Source organism: Cygnus olor, chromosome 5 (assembly GCF_009769625.2).
Source record: "Cygnus olor isolate bCygOlo1 chromosome 5, bCygOlo1.pri.v2, whole genome shotgun sequence".
In the NCBI taxonomy this organism is placed as follows: domain Eukaryota; kingdom Metazoa; phylum Chordata; class Aves; order Anseriformes; family Anatidae; genus Cygnus; species Cygnus olor.
Genome location: NC_049173.1, coordinates 61859209 through 61878638, shown reverse-complemented (window position 1 = coordinate 61878638; position 19430 = coordinate 61859209). Strand labels below are relative to the sequence as shown.

Sequence of the window (19430 nt, the reverse complement as noted above, 5' to 3'; positions counted from 1 at the left end):
AGGCATATAGGGTTTTCTTCTCAACCATTCTAATCATGGTCTTTATACACTTCTGATATGAAATATGAAGACATGCTTTGAAAATACATTGCAGCATATCACTCTAAAATTTCTTTTTAAAAAACAGCACTTAGGGGTTTACAATCTCCATGCCTCACAGTGTCTTTTCATTAATGTATTTCGTAGGTACTTCCCACATCTAGTAAAGAACTGACAGAACACAAAACATTTTCAGAAGACTATCAAGCAAAAGGGGTCATTGGTTTCCAGGTTGCATGAACTGCCAGTATACAGCCAGCATGAAGAGTGGCCTTCTTGCTCTGCGCTCAGAGCACACCCTCACTCTGTAGCTCAAAGAACGGTCTGGCTGCTGCCTAGCATTACCCCATATCTTTACTCTGTCATCATCCTGCTTCCTTGCTGCCTTAGGCACAAATCTGGAAGGAAGTAATACTTGAGGTACTGCAAGATGGAGGCAGGAGCTGTTTTCCTCCTCATTCCACTCACTGCCTCTTGACCCAGGGCACTAATGGGGAAACACTCATCATATTCAAGGATACTCTAAGCCCACTGACTTTTCCTGGATTCATGTGCTTAGTTAAGTGAAGGGAAATTTGCACTACGAGAGAAGGTATAACAATGCTTATGTTACCCACCAGTTCCAAGTAGTAAATACAGTCATAAAGCCAGAGTAACTGCTTTGCTGTACTTGGAATTCAAAATAATCATATTAACTGTGTGGCATCTTGGGGCAAGTATTAGCTTCCTAACAGCTGCCACTCTCAGCTTCCCACTGGAATAAGGGGCAATCCCCAAAACCAGGTACTCTACGAAGCTCGTCAAGCGCCTGCAGGTCAATAGTCACAACAGTCATTTGAGATGCAGAGCATCCTAAAGTTTTAATTAATCCAGTATACAGTATAAATACTGAAATATGTATAAAAAATTAATTAGGTGGTCTATGCAGCTCTGATTTCTCAATTAGTACTTACCATGCCGGAAAATTATATTACATGACTTTGAGATACATAAGGAAGCATGGGACTTTGGGGATTTTTTTTTCTAACGTAATTATTACTTGTCATCAGCTCTTGCTAACTTTGCCCTCTTTTACTTCCTAGAGCTCCAAAACATGGAGGAAGAGGGCTACTGCTACCTGATGTTATAGATCCTGCTAGGCAGTAGGAAACTGTTCTGTCAGAAACAAATTATAGCTATCATATCAGCAAAATAGGAAATCATAACAGCAATTCCATGAGTTTTCTATTCATAATGACATTTTAGAGCCCAGGAGTTCAGGAACCACTAAGGCATGTTCTGGAAGGGCCTCAGAGCCTGCTAAATTCTCTCTCTCTTCTAGAGATCCTTCTATTGAGGGCATAACCCACCATTGTTAGTTACAAGAATACCATTTTCTTACTTCAAGGAAGAGTTTAAATGCAGATTTGCAACGGTACTCAAGCTGCCTTCTTGACATTGAACTAAACAGCCATGTACTCGGTTCCCACCTGGCCCATGAGCATATATCTACAGTTATGCCCTCAGTGATTGTGATAATCACAACCCCACCCATGCACTAAGACTTCTTATCCTGGCTGCCCTGGCACACTAACACCAACACGCTGCTTCCAAATCAGAAATGGCTTGTATTTAGCCCATTTTGCAGGCTAAGCGACTAAATGGCTCCGTGCACACAATCATTTGATGTTTCCTAAGTGGCACAGAGTTTCGAAAGACCCCAGTTCCCACAGCTCCTATTATTGAAATCCCTCTCACTGTATTTCTGAATGTCAAGGAAAACTGGCACTGTCAAAACTCAGTCTTGCCTACATCAAACTAGAGTAAAACGAAATAGAAACCAAGCAGGCAAACAAAAAGAAAACTCTAAGTCTCAGAAGGGTTAATGCATCTCCCATCTTTCCTCAGAAGTATGAGTGAGTTCTAAACTGACAGTTCTAGAGGTGAAACTTTCATTTCTCACAAAGGTAGAAGAGTACAGGTAGTAGCAGTCAAGTTCATAAATATTCCTCAGAAATGACTTTGAAGAACCCTCTCTATGAAAGAGTGTAACTTTATCTCCAGTTTCATTAATTCCTTAACTACTGTGCTGAGAGTGCCAAAAATAGGAATTAAACAATAGCAACTGTAGTTACTTTTTTTTTTTTTTAATCAGGATCTCTCTCCACCAGAAACTACTAACTTGCCTAGCTACCTCTGCCACACATGCTGTACAATTTAATAAATATAGTAAATATTCTCATTTCTTGCCAGCCACTGAGTATAGTTAGATCATTGCGACTTCTGGCCTTTACTAGCATCAGCTGGATAAAACCACTAACACACTAGCAAGCTTCTTAGCTGTGTTCCCATTAGCTCAGTTCTGAGATGCTAGGTCTTGACTTCTGCCTGTATTTTAATCTTTTAAAATTTGTTACATATTGCTTTTTCTTCAATCCAGCAAGTAAAAAGTTGGCCTAAAGCTTTATCACCTTCAGCTATGAGGTCGACAGGATCACAGTTAAAGCAATATAAGCTTGATAAAGTGTTAGGATAGGTACTGTGAGGAACACCTTGTGATAACTGCAAAAATCTGTTCTTGTGCAAAAAATCATGCTAGTATTCTTCCTTCTGAGTCATTATCATACTAAGTAACATTCAGAGCCAAAAGCAACATGATGTGATTTCATGTATCACCTTCCAGGGAGATGCACAACCAACAGCTTAATAGTCCCTATTCAGAAAGCATCTCCAACTGAAATGGGAGAAGCAAGGAAACTAAAGCACAGGCTTTCTCTCATCTCCAAGACGAAAGGTATTAACAAGGGCGTCATAGACAATTTCCACAAGCGGCAATTCTTATCATGTCTTTGGAGAGAAAATATTCTTCACTTTGGTCCCCAACAGTTGTGAGGTGGTGATACATGTGAATAACCATCAGCCTGTGCCTCCTAGAGCCAGCTGCCTTTCAGAGCTCCATTATCTGGTTCCTGCATACAGTGTCCGTTTGTCAAATTGAAAAAGAAAGACCTTTGGGGGTTCTAAAACTGAAAATAAGATAATTAAAAGATTCTCTGTTTTAAAAATACTTGGTGTTTGAAGAGGAATGTCTCAAGACTTAAGACGCAGAAGGGAGTTGGACAAACAGAAAGGCTTGCTGAAATCCTGCTTGGCCTCACTTCATCCAACATTAAGTAAACTTGCTAGAAGAGATTTTAGGTTCAACCTGCCTTTTAATTAGTTCACTGTTTATATCATCTATTATGAGGCTTTACTTTGGATATGACCCTGCTCCTGCTGCAGTCAACTGTACAAACACCACTAACATCAGGGGTAGCAGGGTCAATGCTTTACTTTGTACATTTCATATTTAATGTCAAAAAAAAAAGAAACTGGTATTTATGTTTTGTAGTTATTAGTTATCAGGTTAATACGCTAAAGGCAGTTTGACAGGGAATACTATTAATGAGCAAAATAAGGTGGCTGCTTCTGGAATTGAGGTCACTTACAAAGAATGTACAAATGAAAATAAGGTTGACTTTTATTTACTTAACTATCTTCCTACATTGAATTCCTTTGGCAACGTGTCTTTAAACATTTAAAGCCCTGTTTACAAGGAGACTCTGAAAGTAGCTTCAAACCATTATATCCCTAATTGAATTCCCCAGGAGTCCTGTAAACTCTGAGGAAAAAAGAAAGAAATCATAACATTTGCTAAATCATCTCAAAACATATTTCACTGCAAGGTTATGTGACCTGTTACAAGCCTGAATGATGACTGGGATTGAACTACTGAAACCTTTTATTATTCAGATTGAAATCAAACAAAAAGTTGCCCATTTGAAGCCTGATAATTAAATTATACTTGCTCTGACTTTTATCACTAATTAAGAGTAAGAATTTTGGCACAAGACAAGTATACTGAAGATAACACAATTAATTACAGATACATAGCTTTTGTATAATGGCACAGGGCAGACCAGATGCAAATTAGTAGATGAGCAGGCCAATATTTGAAGCAAATGATTTTGTGGGAAATAAAAGTAAAAGAATGTGACAATGTTTCAATAACCAATATTCCATTCAACTCCATCAAACCAGAAGTGCTTTTAAGCAGTTGCAAGACTTCACACTATTTCCAACCAGCTACCCCAGTTGTGTAGCATCATCTACATGAGACAGATCACATAAGAAGCTACAGTTAATATCTTTAAATGTTAAATAGCTTCGCATCCCTGTCAGCTTACCTGGCTTGTAAGTTATTCCAGGGGGGAAGAGGAATCCTTGCTGGGCTGCAGCAGCCGCTGCCAGTGTCCGCTGGTCGTGTGGAAAAATTGGGATCATGAGCGGAGGCATATGACCCTGAACCTGCTAAACAGAAGAGAGTCTCTGATCAGAAATAGCACAAATTTGTCTTGACAGGTATTTCTCCAGTACTGATAGTGTTCTTGTGTTCACAAAGTCCCACGGAACCTTCTCCTTAATGTAATCCCTGCCAATTTCACATTATCACATCAAAGCCCTCACTAACATTTTTTTCCCTCAGTGTCAAAGGTGTAGCAGCCTCAGTGAACTGCACATTTTCCTACTTCTTGCCAGTTGTTTTTTTTTTTAATTAATATTCCCTGTCCTGGAACAAGGTAAAAAGGTATAAAACCTTTCTAATATACCACTGTTTTTTTATAAAAAAGAAGATGCATTTCTATTAAATTTTCACAAGTTTTCTCATTTCTGGTCACAGACAGCAGAGTGACAAGCATTTTAGAAGTAACCTAACACTGCAGTAACTACTTTGATGTTCAAATTTTAGTAACCTTAGGGTAATTTTAATTCTGAGATCTTACAACATTGTATTGTTCATATGTATTACCAACAAGTCAGGCAAGTCAGGTATGGTATGTCAAAATCTCACCACAGTGTTAAAAAGTCTCCTAGACAACACCCCAGCTCTTAAGATTTAAGGCTCCAACATCTTGGCTCCCAATTAAACTAACATCCTTTGCCATATACACCTCGCTATAACCTATAAATTGCTCATCTGTCTAAGCACTTTTATAGCTTTATGCACTATCATGCAGCTTGGTAATTATGGAGCTGTATTCAGAGAGCATTTCAGAATAAATCCTACTATATCAAATTTAATTTGACCTTGATAAACGTATCAAAGAACGCAAACATGCAAAAGCAGAAAATACTTCACTTGGTATTAGGAAATAGGAAATGTGTCTGTTAAATCCACATTCTAATTTCCTAGTACCTTAATTTATGCTACATGTGTTTCAGAGACAGTGGCTAGGGTCACAAAGAGTTCTTATCCTTCATTCCTGAACCCCACAAGTATGCAAGCATTTGACTATGATTTGTCTGATTAGTAGTTAAGTAAACATATAATGGTTTATATATCAAAGCTAGTAAACTTAGGAAGAAATTGGTTTTGGGACAGAAAAAAAAAAGTTTGTCCTCATCCTACCATAAATAGGTGGCATTAAATACTATTAAAAAGTTAAAGTACACTTCAAGCAATTTTTTTTCTTTTTAATTCCTAAAAAACTTTTTTTGGTCAAATCCCATATGGTGACCTGTGACATTGTTTAAATAGTGCCAAATTTTCTTGTCACATCCCCATTACTTTCACAACCATTGATGCAGTGCAGAAATGCTACTGTGTGTGTCTATGAGGGCTAATTTACCAACAACTCTTCCCCTGGGAAAGCCCTAAGATGTAGGTTAATAAAGGTCAAGCAAAAAATAAACACTTTACAGTATTTTTTTGAATCCATTTCTCAGGAAAATCAACTTATAATAAAAAGGTCTTTGTGCAATTACTGCTATGGCACTGGGGCGTGAAAGAAACTCGCTTTGAGCAGCTATTTCTTTCATTTTAGCTGAGGTAAGCCTGGCTATGCATTTTAGGTTATGAGTTAAACTTGGTTAGATTGGAGTTGATCCCCATGTGCCCAGCACAGGCATTTACCTCTGATAAAATGGTGCTAGTTTTGCTGCACAGTATTACTTTACACTGGCTCTACACAAGTACAGCAAATGAAAACACAGGCTTTGTCTGAAAGAAACAACTACAAGATACTGTAGGAATTCAAAAGAATACAATTTACAATCATTTTCAGTAGTTTCCAATTGCAGTCTAATCAAATGGGTCCAAGGTTTCAATCACCACACGCAGCCAGCGTTTCGCGGGGGTTGGCTACGAGACACCAAGGCATAGGAGAGATCAGACCACATACTGTGGTTAGAGCAATGGTACAAACATACCCACAGCAACACTTGGCACCGCAGTATCATAAAAGTCATCTGAAACATACAGTTAGGGCCAAATCCTACAACGGTCATTTCATTGGCCTCTTCCCCAGGAAATCCTGTGGAGTTGGATCCCCTCCACCATATCCAAAAAGGCCTACTAAGACACTCAAATGAATTCTGTAGGTGCGGAGAATCACCACTGCATGTTCTGCCTATCTGCTATCCTTCCTCTAAGTACTACTCTGAATGCAGGATCAGGCCCCCAGCCTATATATATCAACGTACCTCTGACTAAATGCAGCTTATACTTAGAGTGCAAGTTTTAGCTTACACTTCGCAGAGCTATACAGACTTGAAAAAAGCCCACACTGAATGGCAGCCCTTCCCTCCCACTGGTCTTCCCACTGGCACATATGAAATACTATTCCTGGGTCAATGCTCGTTTCAGCCTAAATTATTTTATACATAGATGTCAATTTTCAGCACAGGTCAAATGAAAAGCACAAGAAGCACAAGTAAGCATTAAAAGGCAAGTGAATGTATAAGCATCACTTATAAGTGTATTGTTAAAGATAAAGAATGAATATCAGTGGCAGACAATTTTTTTTTTTTTTTTTTTTTTTTTACATTTTTTCCCTATTCTTTATTATTTTTTTCTTCTTCTATTTTGATTTTACTGAGGGGGGAGAAGCTGTGAGGAGGGATTGATTGGCGGACTTCATAAAATCGGCTACATGCCCAGAAATTTTAATTGCTGAGTTGTTCCTCAGGTCTTTCTGAAAACCAAGACGGTAGCAGATGCCCGAGAAACACTTCGACTCTGTCTCCTCACATTCATAAAAATAGTGTATTGTTGGATCGGCGCTTTCCCCTTTTGTCTCCTCTGTGCTAAGTTGTTGATGATGCCATTTTTTGCCATCTGCCCCAGAGCTTCATTAAAGATACATGAATGGACTAACTGGGCTGCTGTCTTGTGAGGAACAGGTGCTATTGTTTGTCCCTAAAGACTTGCACTAAAGATCTCACTCAGAATACTTGAGAAAGAGCATCTGCAGCAGTCAGTCAGAGAGTAACTTGGCAGAGCCTGTACTATGGGCTAATATGCAAACAGTGACACTCAGGGGACTCATTTTCTCTTTCATGAAGATTATTTATATATTTTTTGTGATGGGTAATAAATGTTTGGTTTTGAACAATTCTGCCCATCTATATCTTTAACTGAACTGTAACAAACCCTGAAGGAATACTGAGGTTATTCCTTCCAAAATTCAGTTCTGCAGCCTCAATAAAACTCTCTCTTAGATAAAGATACTTCATAAGATTAACTTCTCTTTGTATGCAACAAGCTCAGGTTTAACTGTGCTAAACATGAGAAGCCACTAAGATTAGGGAACTCTAAAAGGTAGCGTACCATTCCTTTAATATCCCATCACAACTCTGACAGCCCTTGGGAACTGATTACAGCACTTCCTTGCCTGAGATCTAAGTCAGGAAGCAACTTTAGAGCAAATCAGCCCTGATTAGTTTCAAGAAGCAACTTCCAATTTGATTCTCCCTGAAATAATACAAGTTAGTGGCCCATTTGATAAACTGGGCAAATCTGCAGTGTTGTGAATGCTGATCTCCAAAGCCAGCTGGACAATCCTCCTTGTTAGAAAGTCACCAATGTTTAGTGTTGTGCTTGGAAAATGGAAGCCGGTGTGATATGGCATGCTTCTGTAATACCCTGAATGAAAATGATCTGCCTCTTCTGGACAGGGAACACAGCACGTCTGGTGTGACTAAGGAACGGGAAGGGTTCTGTCTTTAAAAAACAAAAACTGCCTCTAAAACAACTAACACTGTGGCTAGAGAAGCAAAGGCACTCAGAGAAAAGGATGGCGACAGTGCAAGCAAAAAGGCAGCTCACGCATTTCTGTGTAGCTGCGATGATCCCAGGCCTCAGGAGCAGAAAGAAATCGCACCCTATAGGGGTGGCTGAATTCCTCGTCAGCCTTTCAGGACTGAGCTTGACAAGTTGCCTCTCTTGCATGGTTTGCTTCAGTAAAGGGGAGAACTAGGTGGCACAGAGTAAGCACAGATTTTGTAATATTTTATCCATTGCTAAAAGATTTTCCTATTGAAATGATAGGCCAAATACACCCTAACTGCCTAGAATAATTCAACATCACTACTTAAAACCATTGTCCCTGACTTCCCTCACCAACAAAAGATCTGGACCCTAATTCTCAGCTTGTAGAATCTTGAGATCTCTACTGAATCTAAAGGACTACACCACCACGGGTCAGCTGAGAAACCACTCTTTGAAATTGCTGAACTGAGGCGCTTTTTTAAAAATTTAGTCTAAAATGTATAGTACCTTTTGTTCCCAAACTAAGTAAATACTGTGATGTTGTAGCCTCTGTGAGAACCTAATGCATTCACAGGCGGGTTCAAATTTTTCATAGTTTAAACTTAAATTTCTATCTAAGATTTTCGAACTTCTTGAGTAATTGGTACAGCCAGACTACAACTTTATCCTGTGTAATCATCAAGCTTTTAATTTCCATTAGTAAAAAGGCATTTGAAATATTCTGCTGCCTCCTTTAAACACTTCAGTGTAACAGAAGAGTTTGCCAGGCAACAGTGTATTAAGTAAAAATGTGTATTTCCAGAATGCTCAAAATGTGTGTTCATATGATGGAAAATAATGGTTATATCTGATAGGTCAATATGTTACATTGTAGGTTTATTTATTTTAAAAATCTTACTGATACTGAAAGCAGTGTTTGTGCCCACAATACTAATACAAGTTTTTAAATATTTTGCATATTATATGTATTTACCTCTTCTGCATTTTAAATAGTCTGAATATGATATATGACACTATTGTTTGTATGCCACCATTGGAATTTTATTTAAAACAAGTGCTTTTTACTTGTTCTTTGTCAGAGAAAAAATAAATTTAAAAAAAAAGTTTTTTTTAATTGATTTTATTTTGATTAGATCATTTTGGCAACAGAGCAAGAAAGCAAGCACCATACAAAGAAGTAGGGGCATTTCCTGGCAGAACTTGCGTATGTCCATGATGGTCTGTGGTACCACTTAATGCTAAAAAGCAGTAATGCACTAAGATCTTTTGCAGGTTTATGCCCAAATCTCCTCTCCATCTCTGACAATATTCTAATGAAATCATGCTATGACTGAGCCTTTTTTTGATTCCCCAAAATGATCTATTTAGCAGACTGCAGAAGAACTGTACTGAAAAAATGAAAAGGTCTCTCTGGTTAAAATTGAATGGTCTAGCTGTTTCATTTGTGCCATTCCGGCGAAGCCAAGTGACTGTCAGGCTGGGTTAACTGACCAGTTGTAAAGGCTTTGGCTACTTTGTGTGCCTGTGGTGGCTGGGCCTTTTGTTCTGAGCTCAGAAATGTAACTGATGAACTATCAAGGCTTTGAATTAATGCACCATCAATGCCTAACATTCTCTAATGTTAAAATAATATGTGAGAGTGGTTCCAAACGCTCAAGTGAGAAATCCTGTCTAGCACAAATAATCCCAGGGAATCATCTGTGGCTGCAAAAGAAGGAGTGAGCATCTAAGGAAGACGGGCTCCGGCAGACCAAAAGTGACCATGCAGGCACTGCATCACAGCTAACACACCAAAAATGGCGTTGACAGAGCTCCCACATTGAAAATTATACACCGGCTACTTTCTGCTCCTGCTAGCAATATAGAATCACTAGAGCTGTATCTATACAGGGAGGTATATTATGTTCTAATTTATCTGCCATCTAATTATCTACAGTCTAATTGAAAAATATTTCCTCTCAGTGAAAGTACATGAGCCACAAAGAAAATGTCTGCCAATGAGATCCCAGGGGGAGTGCTGGCAAATAAACTGTAAAAAAGATACCATAGACTTGCAAAGTGAGAACATTTCATATGGGAAACAGTATGAAAAATATGTAGCCCACTGCAGAATTTGTAAATGGATTCTAACTGCCATGTTCTTTCTTTCTCCCTATCCGTTTTCCATTTGTCCAATGGTTCAGCACGATTTGGAGATTTAAGTCCACTGCAGTGGCCACAATATTAATGTGAAAATTGCAGCCATGATCATAGAGCGAAACAGAGCATCCTTAGTTTTTATTACTTCTTCCTCACTACTTTGAAACTTTAAATGAACTAAACATAAATTCCACCTGCTTAGGAAATAAAGAAGAGAGCAACAGAAAAATACTAGAAACCACACAGAAAACAGAATAGTTTAAAACACTAGATCTTATTACATTTCTATTAGCTTCTCATTATATTTCCCTGTTTTTATCTAGCTTCTTGACTACCTGGAAATAGAGAATTCAACTAAAGATGATCTCATGAAGTTAAGAGTATGATAAATGGTAATTAAATCTATTTAAATTGTCTGTATTTTAAGAAACTCTCACTAGGAGGGATGGAGAACATCTCTGCTGTACAGAAATAAATAAAACATGTTATGCAAAAGTGAATTTATAGTTCATTTGGAATTAGAGATATACCACCTTTTCAATGCATACAAATGCATAATCTTGTCAATTAAATATTATTGTTAAGGTCTAGTAGTATGTTAAAATCACTTTAAAGCGCAACTAAGGAAAATTCATGTGTGTTTATTACTCCTTAAGGGTCTATTAGTGGGTATTTTATTCAGATTTGTGTTGTAAAATCTGCATAAACTCAGCATATTGTTATCCCCATGTGTGCATTTGTTTGGTTAAAGCATAACAGCAAATCTCTATTTCTGCAACTTCTGAAAAAGTCAAGAGAACTAAAATAGTCCTAATTTTAATCAGATACAAACAGTTACCTCTACAGAAGTGAAGAGTTGACTATTATGCAAATTGTCACGGTTAGTGGTCACCAAGCCATCACAGAAGACTGAGCAAGTCAATTATTTCAGATATTTCCAAAGACTAGTGAAGATGTATGTTTATTATTTGCACCTCATCTTATTCTTGCCAAAATATGAAAAATATGGCAGCCTAATGATACTTGTTGATATTTTATATACAGAAGCTCCATTACCTGAGCTCAAATCTAAACATAAATTATGTCAGAAATTCCCTACTAGCTTATGTTTTTATGGTGATATCAAAACATGCAAGATTTTTGGAGTACACTGAAATTTTCTGTTGACGGAAAAAAACTAGAGCAAGGGATGCTTTAAAATTTGCATTTCATATTGGTGCTTTCAAGCAGAGTTTTCCCCCACAACCTTTCACGAGAGTTCTTTTTTTGAATAGTAGCCATCACTAGTTATTAACATGAAACTGATTCCCTAGTTAGGGCTTGAAATGTACAGCACAACAAATCATCAAATCAACACTGATGACTGCTAAAGGAAGGACTGTCTTTCGCTTTAAAAAATAGCTCCAGCAGAAGTGGGAAGGAAAACAGAAACATCTTTCAGTGCCTCTGATCAAAACATCTTTTATATAGGTTAAAAGGAAAAAAAAAAAAAGTATAACAAAAGAAGAGATTGTTTTTTTCAATTATGATAAATCCAGGAGCCACAGATGCTAATAGGTGTTCTGTCATTTACTTCATTATTGGGAAGAATTTCAGCTTGATCAGCACATTGCTTTTAAAGTTTTCTGTTCTCTCCAACATTCCAAGGTTTGTAACTACATTGTATTGTGACTACATTGCAAAGCAAATACAGCTATTGAATTCTTTACAAATATAAATTAATTCAAGCTCAAAGACTGTATCATGTCTGCAGTGTACACAGGAGGACACTGACTCAAAATGTCCCTGATTTCTTTTTCCATCACAGAAGTGACAATGCAGAATGGATATAAAACAATTCCACTGTAATCTGCTGCTTGTATCCTCTACACCTTCTTGCTCAATTGTATAAAGAGCCACCCAAAGTGCAAAGCTATGGCTAATGAGGGACATGCTCTGCTGAAAATTCAGAATGAGGCAGCTTTGGAGCAGGTACATGCCAGCAGCACTGGGTTTTGCTGAATGCTTTTGTGCTGGCAGGATACAAAAATGGAGGTGAGTCACAGCTGCGAAGAGGAGACGCCTTTCCCACCCCACCCAGTCCTGTGGCTGATCTCTTCAGGTATTTATTCCTTTGTGAATTTATTCTCCTTTATTGTTTCCCTCCAAATAGCCAGTGTTGCTATTTTTCCTCAACCCTAAATTGATAATATCCAAGAGGCAAAGTCAAAGGAGATATTCACATCTAGTGAAAATATTCTTGTTTCTGTATGTTTCTGAAGAAGACTTCATGCAGAATAGTAACCTAGATCACTTCCTGAAATCACAGAATGTTTATGGAGTGTCTAGATAGAAACACAAAGGGTTATTACAGGCAATTATGTGGCAGACTGGTTTAAGGCAGAAAACTCCTGTATCTAGAGATCAAAGTCAAATCAGAATACTGATTGCATGCAAAAATTAATTTGTTCCACCTCTTCCCAGGATTTCTCAGATTTTGACACAATCTGACCATCTTTACTCAGAAACAGCTCCAAGAAACTGGCGTGTTTGCACAGTGTGACTGAGGTGATTGCCACTGCTAGGTGTACAGTAATTATTGCAGATTTGGGAGTAAGCAAGAGAGAGCTTCTCAAACCCTAGCGACATACACACAGCCTGCTTCCTTCCTACGCCAACTGTGTCTGGCTCAAGTCAGTTATATCGGCTCCTCAAGTTTCTACAGCATTTATGATTCATCCACAAAAACATTTTGAAAGAACAAAATCATTAAAAAGGTAAAATAAGGCAGAAAACCAGGAAACTGATTTTTAAAGTGGGCATTAGGCATTTCCTATCCAAGTTTGGGTGTTAAAATTCCAGCAACAGCTTCCTTTCAAAGCTAAATCCACACTGCTGTGCTGCCTGTCTGCAGACTACCCTGATATTCAAGAAGGAATGCCAGTCTTCCAATTCTCTGGCTTTCCCCGATCTGTCAGAACTCCAACGTTATTTAAAGCCAGCTTTTGGCTTGCAAATTGATCGCTGCCACGAATCCTACGATCAAGTTCCCGCTACAGTGACTCTGCTCTCTTGGTTGGGGCTATTTTCCTCAGCTGCTGACGGCGGTCGGTGGGAAGCAGGAGCACAAGGCTGGGCTGCAGTTCACTTTCTGCCTGCTGAACCCGCGGTGAAGAGCCGGCTACTCCACAACTGCGGAGTGCCCGGAGTTTGTGTGATGAAACGCACAGGCAAATCTACATAGCATTATCGGGCGGCAACAATGGCCCTTTGTCCAGCTGTGGCTGTCCCTCCTCCACAGCCAGGCCTTATCTGCTCAGGAAATGCCTGTTTTAACTGACAGGTAGGAGATTAAATCTACAGCTGCCGAAACACAATCTCCGCTCTGTTAGATAGGCTTTCATTGAAAAGCACTACAAACACATAATTTGTTTATGTTGTACCAGCAATCTTTGACAAAGCAGACTGTCTAGCTGAGACAAATGTGGTTAAACCCATTTATTGTATTATTTCTGCTACACAGAACAAGCTCTTAAAATGTAGAAACTAGACAAGGCACAAAGCTCTAGCTGTCTAAAGAAATCAAGAATAGATGACTTCTTGTTACACTAGCCCCCTTCACACAGCATAGCATGTTCTCTCCTGGAAAACATCCACTGTGATTTTTTTTTTTTCCCTCCCCCCCCCCCCCTTTTTTTTAAGTGGGTGGTTCAATGATGTTTATGTTTCCAGGATTTAAAGTTTCTTTTGTTTTCTCTAGCATCAATAGATAAAAAATAACTAAGTCAGTCACAGGATGCCTTCAGTTTAAGAAACAAGGGAATATTTCTGAGAGACTACTCTCAAGGAAAGAATAATTTTCCAGACACGCTGTCTGGTCCTCCTGACTTAATGCACACTCAAATAGAAGTTTTGCCTGACTAATGAATGCTGGACTGACCCCCCCACCCCCCTTCTCTCTCTGTTTTTTAATCATCAATCACATATTTCTCAAAACATTACTTCATTTTCGTTACACCTTCTGCCTTATTTTAAAATAATATTGCCGGCTGTTTATTTCAAATGAAAGGCATGGGGAACTGATGAATTAAGTGTTTATAAATCCTCATTTTCAGACTGAAAACAACCTTTTTCATAATGCAAAGGTTTTATGAAAAACCCCGTCTCTTAGCTCTAGTTTCTTCAGGCTATACATTACTCCCAGTAAACTCTCCGACACAAGTGAAATGTGTACTAGCCGCTGAATACAATAAGGGCAACATTCATCTCTCAAGGAGAGCCTCAAAAACTCCCCCTACCTCGGTGGAGCAGGACCCACTCCTGAGAGCAGAGCGTGGCCCACGCCAGTCTCTGCTTGCTGTATTTAAGGCTCTCTGTTCTCCAGTGATCTGCATATGCAACTCCACTTAATTTTACTGGGAGTTGTGTGCACGCACAGATGTGCTTAGCAACTGGCATATTAAACCATCCCTTCACTCTGATGAAATTTAGTAAATGAGCTTTACCAGTGTTATTACTATAGATGTTCAATAAGGAAGATCTTGTAAATCACAGAATTGTTGCTCTAATTGTTAATTATAATTAAAAGGAATAGAAATCAGAAAAGTAGTCGACATCTGAATGTTTTTGTCATTCACGTTACTTCTGTAGCCCTCTCGTCTCTCCTGGGGCATTCTCCTACGTACCCTTTTGCAGCACACTGGTTTCCTTATTATTTTATTTAACCTTAATCACAACATTCATCTCTGGATTTGAGAGGAAGCTGTACAGAGCTACCATACGAACTGCCACTCAGAACATTCAGTTTGGCATAAAATTAAAAAAGTATGCAATAAACTGGCTGAATCCATAGGGAATCCCTCAAACAGCATGGATAATGAGGGGAATCCATAACAGACATAAACAAACCCAGAAAGATGTCTGGGGCCAACATCATTATGTAAGATATATGCCCAAGATATATGGGCATACGTTTGAATGTTCAACTTCAAACTCTGCCTGTATTAGATTGATTGAATCTCAGCATGGGGTTTAGTTAATAAACAAACCTTGCCTTTGGAAAATATTTGGGGATGAAATTATGTATTACAGCCAGGCACCTACTACATGTGGCACGAAGATGCCCTTCTACCTTAAAGCTTTGTTAAAGCATGATTGTAAAGAAAATTAGAAATCCATACTGTCAGAGGAACAGATACAATTTTCAGGTTAAGTGGCACAACTCTGAAGACAGTTGTTATCCACAGACTGTATTGCAGTCTATGCACCAGGGGCACATGAATAGAATTCACATTAAAAATTTGAGACCGGTTTGAATCTTTGGGCTTTGATTCACACTTCCCATGTTTTTTAAATATGTTACCCATATTCTCATAAAGGATACAACAATAATGCTAGCAAATCTTTTTGGTAATTATTAATTTCACTGTAGAATAGCTTTTTTGCTATGCTTGGCTTGTTAATAAAATGCATTTTGCTCACCTCAGGGTACACCATTAGCCAGCATACTTGCTCTTTTCCTTTTTTTTTCCAGGTTTTGTTTAAAAATTCTTCTTAAACCTGTATATTAATCACTGCTCAGAGGGTGAAAGAATTTGCAGGAGCAGCTGAAGTGCTATATTTTTTTTCCTGAAGTAGGAACTAGTTAGTGCTGATACTTTTCACATATATTGGAACAGGAATGAAAGAGACATGCAGAAAGGAAAGAAGAAAAACATAACAGTAAGGATGGGGGCTGACCTGGTGGTACAATCAAGAGTCTAACGCAACCTCTTACAGAACTGAGCCATGATGGCATGCCCCAGAGACAGCCAGATCCAGGAAGTTACCACTGCCATAATTTTTGTCACTTGATTAGGTAATATGAAAAAAAGAGAAGGAACTCAGCAAAAATGCCCATCCAAACAGACTACCAAAATCAGAGAAGACAAAAAACTTCTTTCGATAGCTCTGTTCCAAGTCTTACATCCGTGTTTACTTGTAAGCCACTGTGCTCCATTCTGAAGCCCTGTTTTAGAGTTCAACTATATAGGAAACAACTACCCGTTAATTCAATACATGTCTTTGGAGCATGTTAGTACTTCTACACGTGGACGGTGTTTAAGTACATTGGAGATACTTTGTGGAACTTTGCTTACTCGTTAGGAGGAAATTATTCTTCAAACAAAAGTATGTACTAACAGCGTTCATTATGGAAGTCAGTGTGTAGTAACATGCCATCATAAAGCCTCACATCCCAACCAGCAGAAACTTCCCATTTAGACATTTTCTTAAAGTGAAAGTAAAATCCTCTCTCCATATACAAACATACACATGCTTAAGTATTTTATATTACAGAGAAAAGTATATTCTTCATATATACACACATATATAATATATATACAGATTCATATATGCAGAATATATAATTATATATACATATGTGTGTGTGTTATATGACAAGTATGCTTTCCACTTGTTTTCCAATCCTCTCCCTTGAAACTTCAGTGTTCTTAGACCCATTCAGCTACACAACCTGCCTGCTGCACTCCCAGACAGTCACCACTTGAGTCACTGACTACATGAGACACAAAACCTGAGCTTCTGGAACACTTACTCTGGGAAGACCACCTCCGTCTCTGTAAGGAGCTACTTTGAGCATGGTATGTGTAACATTTCTCTGCTGAGTGAAGAAGTCAGTAAGCCAGCTGTGCTAACCATAGCAGTAGACAACTTGAGTAACAGAAAAACGTATTTGGAAATCACTCTATCACTCACATCTATTGTTGCTGAATTTCCTTCTGACTCTTATTTATCAAATTTTTTATTTTTTTTTTCCCCCTCCCTCACTTAATCTTTTCACTCCTTGCAGAACTCCTAACATTCACTCTCACTTCATCTCTTTTGGAGAGTAATTTCTGCATATAGAAGGTAGCTATCTGGCAGTAAATTCTCCATCCTAGGACACTGATACCAAAAATGTCCTGCCCCAAAGCTACCAATAGTCTTCCATCACAAGATCATGATAAAGTGCATTTGGCTCCCTTGACTTTCAAACTGTCACTGTCACAAATACGAGAAAAGCATAGACAGAAAAGTAGCATTGTATCAAGGAAATACGGACACCCACAAACATCTATTTTTTTAAGATATGCAGCTGCAACAAATTAAAATCATGCTTTTCTAAAGCCTTCCAAGTACATGTAAGGGTCTTCATAGTTAACAGCACTCTTCCTCACACTTCCTGTTTTGTTAGCACATGCTTTTGTCTCCATTTTCTTTTGAGGTAGATCAGAGTTTTCAGAACATAATTTTCCATTTCAGTTTTGATGCCTTTTCAAAAGAATTTTTAGGGCTTCTCCCCCCACCCCCAGAAGTCAGTCTAATTCCAAAATTGTGTCAAAAGACAATATAAGAAAATAAGATTTCAATACAGAGTTTCTGAGTCATGAGGGTGAATGGGTTGAGAACTCGATCTGTGCAAGACGCACAGACCAACTAACGTGTAAGTTTATTTGGGACAGCGTTGCTATTATGTTTTAAGGGAAATGGAGAGGCGAAGCGTGATAGTGCATTTTAAGGAAACAGAGAGGAGAGACTTTGACTACTGTTAGGTCACTAGCAGGCTTAAATGATTTAATGCTTAGATCCTCAAGTTCATATCCATACTTCAAACACTTCCAATGTCTATGTGATATTACTATCTGCATTGTTTTGTGGCTTAATAGAATAACACCCACTGCATTTCTGACAGTACATGCATCCCTGATACCACAGCCCCAGAGTTGGCTGGTGCATGTGGTGCTGTACTATTTGCAGCTCTCTTACCAACAGCAGAGTGTATATCTAAGTCATTTCAGCATTCATATTTTATTTTTCAGTACACACCAACGTGATCTTGATTCTCTCTCCTGGAAGTCTGGACTGTGTTCAAATCACTCATTCATTTTCCATACTCACTGACTGGCTTTTGCTGTTACCAGTCACTGCTATAACCTCTGTGTTATGCATAATAAAAATCCTTCCCATCTGAGTTGTCTGCCATGGTTACTGAAAATCTGCTGTACGTAGCATTCCCAAGAGCAGTAAAGGAAGGTACCTTTACTGCAATTGGATAAATATTGCTTTTTCTTTAAAGGGAACATCTACCCTCATTGAAACCACATCGAATGGTAACGGCTAATACTGCCCCCACCTCTCTAATCAAACCCATGTTAAATTGCATTTTACTCTTTCTACTGTTGACATAACAACTGCATGTTCCTCTTCACTTTTCATCCCTTACATCAAGAAAAAAAAATCTGCTCCCTAATATTTCATGAAACTTCACCAGAAAATATAGCTAGCGTAAAACCTATCTGATCACTGCCTACTTATGATGCTTTTTAAGTGGGTTTGCATGTTAATTTACTGCATGCTTTGTTTGTAAATGTGCTTCTGAAATAAATGAAGCATTTACAAATATGATTAATCTACAGATTCAGAAGCAAGTAATAAAGAAACAAATTACTGAGTGCCCTTGTCCTTTTACACAGAAGCTAAAATACAACTTTAAAACATCTAAGACTGCACAGCTTTATCTTTTAACAAAGGCTGTTTCAAATAGCAGTTTTCAGCAATCAATTTTTAATCCAAGTTCCTGATTCCAGTTTCATTTATATCAGCGTAACTCAGAAGCAACTGCAACACATGCTGTAAACCCACACCAGTGTAAACACATATTCACGATGTTAAAATGAGGCTGTAATTGCACAGTTTTTAAAGTGCTCGTGTAGATTAATATTCTCACCCTTTAACAGATTTAGGCACATCAGCATGAATACAGAAATGCAACAAGTTGAAAATTCAAAGTACATTTACTAGTGCATTTTATGCCACTCACATTTTTAGCCAGACCACCCAGAGCAAAGCAACGAAAAAAAAAAAAAAAGCCCTCTGCATTGTTTGCAATAATATGGAAGGAAATTGAGTGTATATTCTCTTCTTCCTGTATTTTCCAGCTAGATTAAGCTGTTGTCTTCACAATTGCCTCCCAGCTGCTGTGACTTGTGAAAACAACAGACCCTGCTCTGTTGTCTGCAGAAAGCCTGGATTGTTACGAGTAACTTTATTGCAGGCACATGAGTGTGTTAAGACTTTAAAACACGCTCAAATGTCATGTGCACACCCAGTGACGGGCAAGAATAATTATGAAAAAACAAGAATTCTATGTCTACAAAACAGTGTC

General features: G+C 38.3%; 1 protein-coding gene across 9 annotated transcripts in view; it reads right to left on the bottom strand.

Annotated features, from left to right (window-relative positions):
* SOX6 (SRY-box transcription factor 6) overlaps window positions 1-19430 on the bottom strand; it is a 385626-nt gene that overhangs the window by 99400 nt on the left and 266796 nt on the right. For 7 of the 9 annotated variants that reach the window (XM_040557484.1, XM_040557486.1, XM_040557485.1 and 4 more), the window contains one exon: window positions 4245-4368. In XM_040557484.1, coding sequence (XP_040413418.1) covers window positions 4245-4368 — 124 coding nt within the window. The remainder of the gene's footprint in view (window positions 1-4244; window positions 4369-19430) is intronic. The other 2 variants (XM_040557481.1, XM_040557483.1) reach the window with 1 other exon arrangement.